This window comes from Eptatretus burgeri, chromosome 2 (assembly GCF_056783735.1).
Source record: "Eptatretus burgeri isolate ZD-2024b chromosome 2, Ebu_testis_v1, whole genome shotgun sequence".
NCBI classification, from domain to species: Eukaryota; Metazoa; Chordata; class Myxini; order Myxiniformes; family Myxinidae; genus Eptatretus; species Eptatretus burgeri.
In genome coordinates this window covers 30231145-30242786 of record NC_140962.1, presented here as the reverse complement: position 1 = coordinate 30242786, position 11642 = coordinate 30231145, and the positions used below count along the sequence as shown (strand labels likewise).

Here is an 11642-nt window from a genome sequence, read left to right as displayed (position 1 = left end):
TTATATGCAGGTCTCAATAAGGTAGATGCTGATTGGTTCAACTGTATAAAGCACACGCCTTCACTTCCTCCTTCACTTGCTGTGATTTTTACAATGAAGAGTGCAGCACGAAAAACTTCGGTCACTATTATGTCGTGTTTGTTTGTACACACACACACACGTACACACACACACACACACACGTACACACACACACACACACACACACACACACACACACACACACACACACACACACACACACACATACACGAGGTGAGTTCAAAAAGTATCCAACCTTAATTTTTTGTGCGTAAACAAATGAAGCTAGGGAGGCGTGGTTTGGTGCACGTATGTAGGCGATCCTAATCCGTATACGTGAATATTTTCCCACCTGCAGAAGCTGTCAGTCGCCGACAGACCGCCGATGAGTGAGGAAGTGTAAGTGAACGCCGTCAGATTTTCGTTTTTGGCAAAATGACGGATCACTGTGGTCTCATCGCCAGTGATCACTGTGTTGAAGAAGTTGGGATCGCTGTTCACAGTCTCCAGCATGTCCTGTGCGATCTCCAAACGGAGTTGCTTCTGCTCGATCGTTAGCATCTTTGGCACGAACTTCGCCGAGATTCTCCTTAAGCCCAAATCCTCAGTCACAATGGAATGAACGGATCCATTGCTGACGCCCACCTCGTCTGCAAGTTCTCTGATCGTGATTCGACGATCCTGCATCAGCAGGGTCCTCACTTGGTCAATGACGATCTCATTTCGGGATGTTGAGGGCCTACCAGAACGTGCTTCACTTTCCACTGATGTGTGACCATCTTTGAAGCGGTTGTACCACTCTTTTATCTGTGTGGTGCCCATTGCTTCATTCCCGAAGGCCTGTTGAATCTTGCGGACCGTTTCCACTTGGGAATCGCCAAGCTATACACAAAATTTAATGCAGTCGCGATGTTAAAGTTTTTCAGTCATTTTGTCAAAAACGAAAATCCGACGGCGCTCACTTACACTTCCTCACTCATCGGCGGTCTGTCGGCGACTGACAGCTTCTGCAGGTGGGAAAATATTCACGCATACGGATTAGGATCGCCTACATACGTGCACCAAACCACGCCTCCCTATCTTCATTTCTTTACGCACGAAAAATTAAGGTTGAATACTTTTTGAATACACCTCGTATATAAGCAATGGCAAACCAACCAGTATTACTTTCGCCAAGAAGCTGCTTCGGCAGTAATGGTCCTACCTTCAGACATAACACCAGAATTGGTGTGTGTGTGTGTGTGTGTGTGTGTGTGTGTGTGTGTGTGTGTGTGTGTGTGTGTGTGTGTGTGTGTGTGTGTGTGTGTGTGTGTGTGTGTATGTGTGTGTGTATCCACTTTTATAATCAGGAATAAATTCCTGCGTTGGGCTGGTGTGAAAAATCCTGACTTAACTCACAAGTTGAACCCAAGGACCTGTGGTGACAGCCTACTGAGCTACTGAGTCTTGAGGATAATCTCCGGAATTTGTCACGTTAATGCTGCAAGCTTTATAATTCCTGGTGTCTTACGTGCCTGCAGGAATTTGAAATTTGGCCAAGGTGCGAGGGATAGCTTGCTGTTTCTTCACGAAGGACAAACTGGGATCTTTAACATCCACCAACGAATGAGGGCAGACGAGACCCCCAGTTTAACGTCCATCCGAGTGACAGCACACACATTATGAATCACCCTCACTGTGAAACACGAGATGACAGTTCATAGCTGGGCCAAGACTCAACCCAGGGTAGACAGCTTAGAAGTGAGGGTGTTTACCGCTACTCCATCCTGCGAGCACATCGGAACAGTGTTGTTACTTTTTTCTTTCTTTATATATTTCTATATTATGCTACATTTTATTGTACACCGCTCCATCCCAATTCCATATCCAGGCGATGCATGATGTCATCGCCTGATGCTGAAGGAGGGGCGTACTTAGTTTTTACTTGGTGAATTTTTTTTGGGCCAAGTATGTTGGTCTGTAGCATTTGTCTGTCTGTTTGTCACACGATTTTTGGCCACAGTTTTCAAGCAATCGTTCTGAATTTTTTGTGTGTGTGGAGTTGACTGGCAAAGGACAGCACCGGATCTGAGAATTTTTTTGAGTGATTCTTCACCATTGAGAGATAGGGCCAAAAACGATATTATGGCCTGATATTTTAAAAAATGTATGGGCCCCAATATATTCTCATGGATCGGGCATTGTGTGGTCGAGGTACACACTCCACCGAATGCCCTTCTAGTTTATTAACGAAATCTAAAGATTTCGTAAGTATATTGATGACTTCCGTTGTTTGTGTGTGTGTTTGTGTGTTTGTTTGTTTCTAGGCATGATAACTCGAGAACGGAAGAAGCCACCAATGTCAAATTACACCACGTGATTCAGGAGGGTGATGGCTAGTGCTGATTAGATTTTGGTCAAAATTGGTCAAAGGTCAGGGTCACAGTGTGGTCAAACATCCAAAAAATGATAACTCGAGAACGGAAGAAGCCACCAATGTCAAATTACACCAGGTGATTCAGGAGGGTGGTGGCTAGTGCTGATTAGATTTTGGTCAAAATCGGTCAAAGGTCAAGGTCACAGTGAGGTCAAACATCCAAAATATTTGATTTTTGATGGTTTGGTGCAGAATCATCTTAGAAACTTCTGGTTTGCATCGCTACCTTCTCTAGAGACAGCTTTTATTAGACAAGGTCAGAGGCCAAGTTGACGATTTCATAAGTACCAGTCTATGACTGCATGTTTGTTTGTGTGTGTGTTTGTGTGTTTGTTTGTAGGCACGATAACTCAAGAACAGAAGAAGCTACCAATGTCAAATTACACCACTTGATTCAGGAGGGTGGTGGCTAGCGCTGATTAGATTTTAGTCAAAAATCGGTCAAAGGTCAAGGTCACAGTGAGGTCAAACATAATTCCGTAAATTCATGTGGAGAAATGGAGTATTTTTGCTTCGGTCGACGTAACGAGTTCGTTTTAACTTCGATTTTATTTTTGGCTTCGGTTTTTGCGATTGCTCAGGACGCTTAACACTCGGCTGTCGAAATTCTGGTAAAAATCGGATGTTTTGGAGACGTTTTAAGATTGTATAAAAAATATTTCACTCGCGCGTCATGGCTCGTCACGTGGTGCAGCGCGCTCAAGCAGGCGCGGCGTTGAGTCACGTACAGGTTTTGCGTGTGCGCGCTGATGGTGTTTTCGATAAAGATGGTGTTTAAAAGTCATTTTTTATCCCAATAAAGGTTATCGTCACATGCCTGACTCGCTAAGTCGTCGGATTATGTAAAGATTGTTGGTGGATGGCCGAATATTACGGTTTTGTGACTTTGATAAAATAATATTAAATAATTGCGTGGAGAAATGGAGATTTTTGCTTCGGTCGACATTACGAGTTAGTTTTAACTCGGATCGCAATTCTGTTTTCACTTTTGGTCACGGTTAAGTATGCTTAACACTCGGTTGTCGAAATTCTGGTAAAAATCGGATGTTTATGAGATTTATGTCGGGTGTCGTGTCTGAGGATTAACTGAAGATTATGCTAATGAGGGGGATTGTAACACACGGCATTACGCGCTCGTTTTAAAGTCAATTTCAATCCTGTTTTCACTTTTGGTAATGGCTAAGTATGCTTAATACTCGGTTGTCGAAATTCTGGTAAAAATCGGATGTTTTATGAGATTTATGTCGGGTGTTGTGTCTGAGGATGAACTGAAGATTATGCTCATGAGGGGATTGTAACACGGCATTACACGCTCGTTTTAAAGTCAATTTCAATCCTGTTTTCACTTTTGGTAACTGTTAAGTATGCTTAACACTCGGTTGTCGAAATTCTGGTAAAAATCAAATGTTTTATGAGAAGTTTGGTACAGAATCATCGTAGAAACTTCTGGGTTTGCGTCACTACCTTCTCTAGAGATAGCTTTAATTAGACAAGGTCAGAGGTCAAGTTGACGATTTCGTAAGTACCAGTCTATGACTGCTTGTTTGTTTGTTTGTCTGGGCGACATCTCGGCCATTCTTTGAACTAGGAAGCTGAAATTGGGGACCAAAGTGGAGGTTTGTTTTGGCAAAAACATTATTATTTTAATAATAAATTAATTGATTAATTATGTAATTATTTATTAATAATTTATTTTCTTTCTCATCTGGGCAATATCTCGGGCACCTTTTGAGCTGGTAAACTGACATTTGGACATGACAGTGAAGAAATGATTTAGCTATAAAGGATTTTAAAAAAATTATTGATTAATCAATTAATCGAAGAATTATTTTCTTTCTTGTTTGACTGGGGGATATCTCAGCCTTTCTTTGAGCTTGGAAGCTGAAATTTAGGGACAAAAGTGAATATGTGCTTTGGAAAAAACAGTATTTTTATTTTTTGATTAAGCAATTAATTGATTCATCACTTGATTATTATCGATTTATTAATTACTTATTACCTCCACCACCGAAGGTGAAGGAGGTTATGGTTTCGTGTGTGTGTGTGTGCGTGCGTGCGTGCGTGCGTGCGTGCGTGCGTGCGTGCGCGCGCGCGTGCAGGATATCTCAAAGAGTTGTGGACGGATCCAGATGAAATTTGGTGGACAGGTAGGGTGTGTGACAAAAACGAACTGATTAGATTTTTGCTGAAGATCCGGATCCAGCTACGAGAATTTTAAAAGTGATTAGACGACCCGTGAAGTGACTTGATGACCAGGAGTTTGAGTGACTGAGTCTCACAATCCTAAACTTCCTCAAGAGGATTGTTAAGAAAGTATATTGTGAGGTGTGTGTGCCAGATTGGGTTGGGTTCCCGTTGTGACAGCGGATGATAAAAAAATCATTTCAAAAAAAAAAAGATAGCTCCAGCGAACTGTACCACTGAGGTTGTTTGTATTGATCAAATAATCCCGAAGAGCACTTGACTAAAGCGGGAATTTATTTTTTAATAATTTTTTTCGTTGCCCGATTTGAACAAAACTTGATATTGCGCGTCAATGTGAAAAAAAAACCGGAGAAAAGAAAGTCGAAGAAATTATTATGCGTAATCTTCGAAACACAATTTTATTTATTAATGAACATGGATGTATGAGATAAAAATGGCGGTGTTTATTTTATGCTTAAAAATAAATCGTTCTTTGTCTATACTAAATGTTTGAGATTTTAAAATAAATCATTTCAAGAAAAAAAAAAAGATAGCTCCAGCGAACTATACCGCTGAGGTTTTTTGCATTGATCAAATTCTCCCGAAGAGTACTTGGCTGAATTGGGAATTGATTCTTTAATATTTTTTTCGTTGCCCGATTTGAACGAAACTTGATACTGCACACTGCAGGCGAATGGTGAGTAAGGTGGGCCAAAAATTATTTTGCTATCGTGTACCGTTTTGGCTGTATTTCGGGAACATACATACATACATACATACATACATACATATCTACGTACATACAAGATGAGAGTTTTAGTAAGAAATAGATTCTTCACCATTGAGAGATAAGGCCAAAACGATATATCGCATGGTATTTCAAAAATGTATTTGGTTCAATATGTTCTCGTGGATCAGGAATTACGTGGAGGAGGTATGCGCTCCCCCAATTGCCCTTCTAGTTTTAATTATGCAATTAGTCAATTATTCAATCAATTTTTGCACACCCTCACTCACAATTCCATCTCCATGTGCTGCACCGGTGGTATTGGTGGGTGCCAAGGCACCCCGGCAATGTCGCGTGCTGGAGGATTTGTTATTTATTTATTTGGCATGGGGGCAGTGTACATTGAATGTACCTCCCTCCACTTGTTTTGTATTTCTTTTTACCATTTCTAAACTTTATGTTAATTTTTATGACCAGCATCACTCAGCCATCCATTTTATTCCAGTGGAAGGCACTATACACTAACTGAAATTGAACAATTCGAAGTAGTCTCAGGGACTTCACAGGGAATTTCACGGACTGGCTGAATAAGGTAATTAATTTTATGAAATTTATAGAATTCGTTTTTCACTTGGAAGTTGTGGGTTAGGATGTGTAAATAAAGGTGCAAAGCGTTTGTTTTAATGCAATTTAATTCCAGCTGATCAGGCAACAAAAGGTGAAAATTTTGAAAGGGGGTGTATATTTTCTATAGGCACTGTATATGTATAATGTAAATGTATATATGTGTGTGTGTATATATATATAATATATATATATATATATATATATATATATATATATATATATATATATATATTCTGCAAGAGGTCCTTCTGAAGCTGCAGTCATAATGTCGTCATGACCATGTCATCCAAGTGGTAAACGTTATGTTACCAAGAGACCGCGACCTCATGACAAAAGTCTGAGATAAGGAAATAGATTTCCAAATGGCAAAACATTGCATTGCATTCATAACATGCAAATATAAAGTACAACAGGAATGTCAGTACATGTCATGGTACATAAAAATGACAATTTCTCTCACAGGTGTCATCCTCTGTGTCTTGTTTTGTTTTCTCTTCAGACTTGGAGTCCTTGCATCGGCCTTCACCAGTGGAGGCGTAACCTATGGGACATCAAGCCACAATCCTTCTGGAGGGTACTTTTCACAGGAAGCAAGCCATTCCAATGCCTTGGCCTTTCACTCGTCAGGTAGAACCTTCTCCATTGGAGAGGTCTAGCTTCATAGGACATTGACGCATGAAAATAACCCTGGGTGACAAACTATGATCATTCATCAAAGCTTGTGAAGACATGGTTACCTGATCTGAAAATGATCAAAAGGGTGCATGTCTAATGCATCTTTCAGAAACTTGGATATTGAACATGCATAACCCAATTGCAATGAGTTTGCAAAATTTCGATCATCTTGTGATTGGAAGCCAGTTAAAAGCAGCTCTTCTGTTTAACCTAAACCAACCTTCCAGTTAATTCGTTTTTACAATCATTCATCGTCATCTTTTTTTTGTTTGTTAATGAACCATCTTGAAATTAAAGCAACATTAACTTACATTTCTTCCAGAATTTTAATGTATTTTTCGAATTTCACATAATTAGGTTTATCACAATGACAAATAATCCATTGTAACAAGACAAAAACACATAATTAGGTTTAATTTCATTTTATTGCCTGAAGCCCACCAATGAGCCGCAAATGCAAATCGAAATAAAATTGAGATTATAATGGCTTTGCACTTTTTAAGGCTTCGTGTAGATCACAGAATTCACATTTATTTGCTGCAATTAATTCAATGCAAAATGTTTAGTAATCATGATTTTAATTTGGCAAAAGTATTGTTACCTCTGCCACCGAAGGTGAAGGAGGTTATGTTTTCACCCCTTTCTGTCGGTTTGTTTGTCTGTCTGTCTGTCTGTCTGTCTGTCTGTCTGTGTTTGTCTGTTTGTCTGTTTGTTGTGCAGAATATCTCAAAAAGTTGTGGATGGATTCAGATGAAACTTGGTGGACAGGTTGTGTGTGGCAAGGATGAAATTATTAAATTTTGGTGAAGATCCGAATCTGGATCCGGATGCTAGAAATTTATTTTTAAGTTATTCTTCATCATTGAGAGATCGGCCCAAAAATGATATATAGTATGATATTTCAAAAATGTATTGGGCCTGATATGTTCTCTTGGATCAGGCATTGCATAGTGGAAGTACGCGCTCTCCCCTTCAAATGAAACCCTTCATTTGTGTTGATGTACAATTTGGTGATTTTTGAACTATAATATCATTCATAGCAATTGGCCCATACTTGTAACTAATCAATATACAGGCTGTTACATAATACTGTGTGAACTAATTTTGTGTGTTATTTTAATTTCTGCTGGGAGGACTGCAATATTTAGCTTTGAACGTTCCGAAGAGATGGGATAGGCTATTGTCATCGGTCTGTGTTTCAGTGAGGAGTGTTAGCGGGAAGATCTTTTTAATACCACTAAATACCTGTTTCCGCTGCGAATGTGACTCAGTGAAGAAAGAAGCTGAGCTGTGCAACAAAGTAATTTTTTGTGAAATTTGAGGATGTTTTCTTAAAGAAAAAAAATTTGCACTTCCTGTTTTAAGGAAAGATTTCTTTATAGAAGACATTGCTGATATGCAGCTTCTTATCCTTACCATCAAGTGCCAATATTTTTATTACGTTGTTGTCACAAGCTCAACTTTTAGCTGTGTAGCACTGACCATCATGACCAAAGAGGTCTGATGATATGAAAACACCAACCTTGCAAAGTGTTTGTCCCTATGACTTATTGGCTGTCATTATGAAGCATGGCCATTGTATTGAAGGAATTGCCTTCGTACCATCTGGAATGGGAAGATCTGGTCTGACGGAACATAGCTACAACATAGCATCAGCAGCTATAACACGGCGATGATTGTGTACCTGGATCCACTGCAATGATCACTAATTGGGTCAAATTAATTGGCCTACCCCTTACTTCGCTGACGGGTTTAATCAAATGATAGCATGTTGCACTTCTCAAACATATTGCATATCTATCTGAGAGTCTCAATGAGGATGTAAGATGACGTGAAACACACACAAAAAAATGGACAATACATCTCGACTCGAAATGCCACGATAACCTATTTATACACATTAACACGGCGTTTGTCCAAGGAGGAAATACCCCTTGGGGAGGGGGATATTATTAGTATAGTATTAATATTGTTTTGTAAGAACATTAATATTATGCTATTATCATTCGTGTTGTTATTACTTTTATTATTAGAAGCAGCCTTGGTGAAAACGCCACAATTATCTATCTTAACACGGACATAGACCTTAACATGGATTTTGCTCAAGGCAGAAAACCCCATTGGAGAAGAGGGCAAATGAAATCGCTAGAATCTCCATCGTGTGACCCTCGGTCCTCCTGTAAAGTTTGGTTGAGATTGTATAAATAACGACCAAATGTATTGTGGTCACACAGACGGACACCAAATTGCATTTTTTTTGTGTATAATGAGGGGGTCGCACTCAGTGGCAAGTTGTGTAAAAAAACAAACAAAAAACACACACACATGGCATGAATGCACAACTGTGAAACCCGACACTGCCATCTCTCAAACCAGCTTGAGTGTGCTGATAGAGTATTGAATTAATGGTGGTTGGTGAGTAAATCAATCGCACATGTATTGTGATATGCATTTTTAAAAAGTTAGCACCATCTCTGCACAGTCAAAAAATGGTCCTTTCGAAACAAAAGTCTCCACAATTTGCCAAAGAGTGACAAATCAGAGATGAAAAGACATACTATTTTAGAGGTTGTAATTCATGCGTCACAGGATTATATCTTATATTTTAGACATTGACGCATCAACTATTCGTAAATCAATTTGGAACCAGGCAGCTGTGTACGTACTTCTTGGGTTCAGTTATTTTAAAAGCTGCATGAGATTGATAAAGAAATTATCGATCATAATATTACATTCCAGATGATTACATTTAACTTTTTCGAATAAAAAAGTATGTCACCACTCATTTTGACGTCATTAATTTTCATATTACTGAATTAAAATTTTCAAGTCAATCGTTTTACTATTCACGGCAAAATATAAGGGATCTTTTGTTTCATTGACTTGTCATGTTAAAATTGACTAAAATCATGTTATTTTTCCTTATAACTGTCGATAGATACAGAACGTTCATGGCCGAACATCAAGGTATAATCGAACTATAAACAAAATAATCAGTTGTGATTGTTACAGGATTATGCAGGAATGATTTTGTTCATCATGGAGTTGAGCTTTTGTTTTATATCAAATCAATTTACCAGACAACCATTCATGAAAGTTTGTTGAATAAGTCTTTTCAATATTCTTAATAGTAAGAATAAGTCTTTTCAAATTCATGAAAGTTTGTTGAATAAGTCTTTTCAATATTCTTTGAGTTTACTTGTATTTTAGCTTGGTCACTCATGAAAGGTTCTTTGACTTTTAAACGTTGATTGTCATCCATCTTTTGGATGGATGAGCACATAATGACATTATCAGCCCCAAAGCCATTCTACTCTCCATTTATCATTTCTTGATGTCAGATAGTCAAATTTCTCTCTACCAACTTCAGAATATATTTCAATTCACACTGAAGAAGAAGATAGGATACTTGTGAAAAATAAATCATTGTGCCCCTTTTAAGCTTATGTGCTCTCTTTGTACCCTTGCAGGCAACGCGTTCGGCAGTCACGGCAGCTCTTTCGCTCAAGCAGTGCAAAATCCGCATTCTGCCCAATCCAAGAAGACAGTCGTGATCAAGACAATTGAAACAAAAGATGGACAAGTCGTGTCCGAGTCGTCCGAGGTGGTTGAGCAGTGATGCTATACGTCGTATCGTATATCCATGCAAAAGGAGAAGCACAAAGGCTCCATAGTGTTCGCTAAAAGTAGCTTTTACAAACGTGTCTTTTAGGATGTTAGTCAAAGTATGAATATGTTGAATTTTTTTCAATTCGCACCTCATTAATGACCTTAATCAGAGTTCCGTGACCTTTATTACTGACTTTGTAGGTGGACGTTAAGCAAATAATATTTGTTACATCATAATCAATTTATGTTACTGCGTCATAGGGATGGTTTATATGCAACTTTGGTTTGTGGTAGCTTTACACAGTAATATCCAGCTTTTTGCATGCCTTTTATATGCATCTCTCAAGAATTAGAAAATGATTAAAACTTTACTTGGAAGCAACTCTGGCATACTGTCTTGCATTATTGAGACTACACTGTATTTTAACGTATAGTCAAACTACAGAAACTGTACTAAAGTGTTTAAGGGGTAAAAACAAAACCACCAAAGAAATATATCAAATTTATTACTTTTGTACCATTGGACTAGAGTTCAATGTGATGCCAAAAATTAGGGCAACATCAGATGCAATAGGAATGGCATTCTTTTAAGTTAGCAGTTTACCAAAAATGAAACAAAAGTCATCTATATTTAAACAATAAAATGAAGTAAGTTTTCTGCATATTTTTCAATGAATGAATCTACTTTTATAATTCAGCTTTACAGTTGCCTTTTAAAATTCTAATCGATTCAGGTGGAGACAAAATATTTCTATGAGCAAAGGTTAGGCAAAATGTCTCCTTTTGCCACTCCATCTTTATATACATCCTCTTTAGTCCTTCTGTTTCATATACTCAATACCTCTCAATTATACTTGCCCAATGTAGCATCAGCCAGAGAACCAACTGTTGCAGATGTTCCAAAGAGTTGGGGGGTGGAGGTTGGGGGTTGAGAGCCAGCCATATTTTGTGACACCTTACTCCACTATCCATTATAGGGGAGAATAAAGTAATATACTCCTCACACAATAATTAAGCAACAACTTTTAAACTGTTGGCTGCTTTTGGAGCAGGGAAATAAATGGAGTTGCAGTGAAATAAACTTTCAATTCAGAGTTCAGAATTTTTTTTTAGGAATGAGGAAAACAATGGCGATTGAGGAAATATATTCAGTCAGGAAATTTGATATGCATGACATATTACAACAAGAATGGAACTCGGTAGCGGGCCGACCTCCACCAGGCTGAATAGTTTACGTTTTGTATCCCACTGATAGGCCGGATCTGCATCCGGACCTGAACCAAAATCCAATCAGCTTGTTATTGACACCTAATCATTCATCACTAAGTTTTATTTTCATAACCCGTCCAAAACTTTTTGAGATATCGTATTATATATCACTTT

At 38.5% G+C, this 11642-nt stretch overlaps 1 protein-coding gene across 1 annotated transcript in view; it reads left to right on the top strand.

Annotated features, from left to right (window-relative positions):
• Positions 1 to 10634, top strand: part of LOC147031717 (keratin, type II cytoskeletal 8-like) — a 35734-nt gene extending 25100 nt beyond the window's left edge. The window contains exons 8-9 of the mRNA XM_085852367.1: positions 6475 to 6602; positions 10121 to 10634. Of these exons, the coding sequence (XP_085708493.1) occupies positions 6475 to 6602; positions 10121 to 10269 (277 nt within the window). The 3' untranslated portion in view covers positions 10270 to 10634. The remainder of the gene's footprint in view (positions 1 to 6474; positions 6603 to 10120) is intronic.
• Positions 10635 to 11642: the final 1008 nt, after the last annotated feature.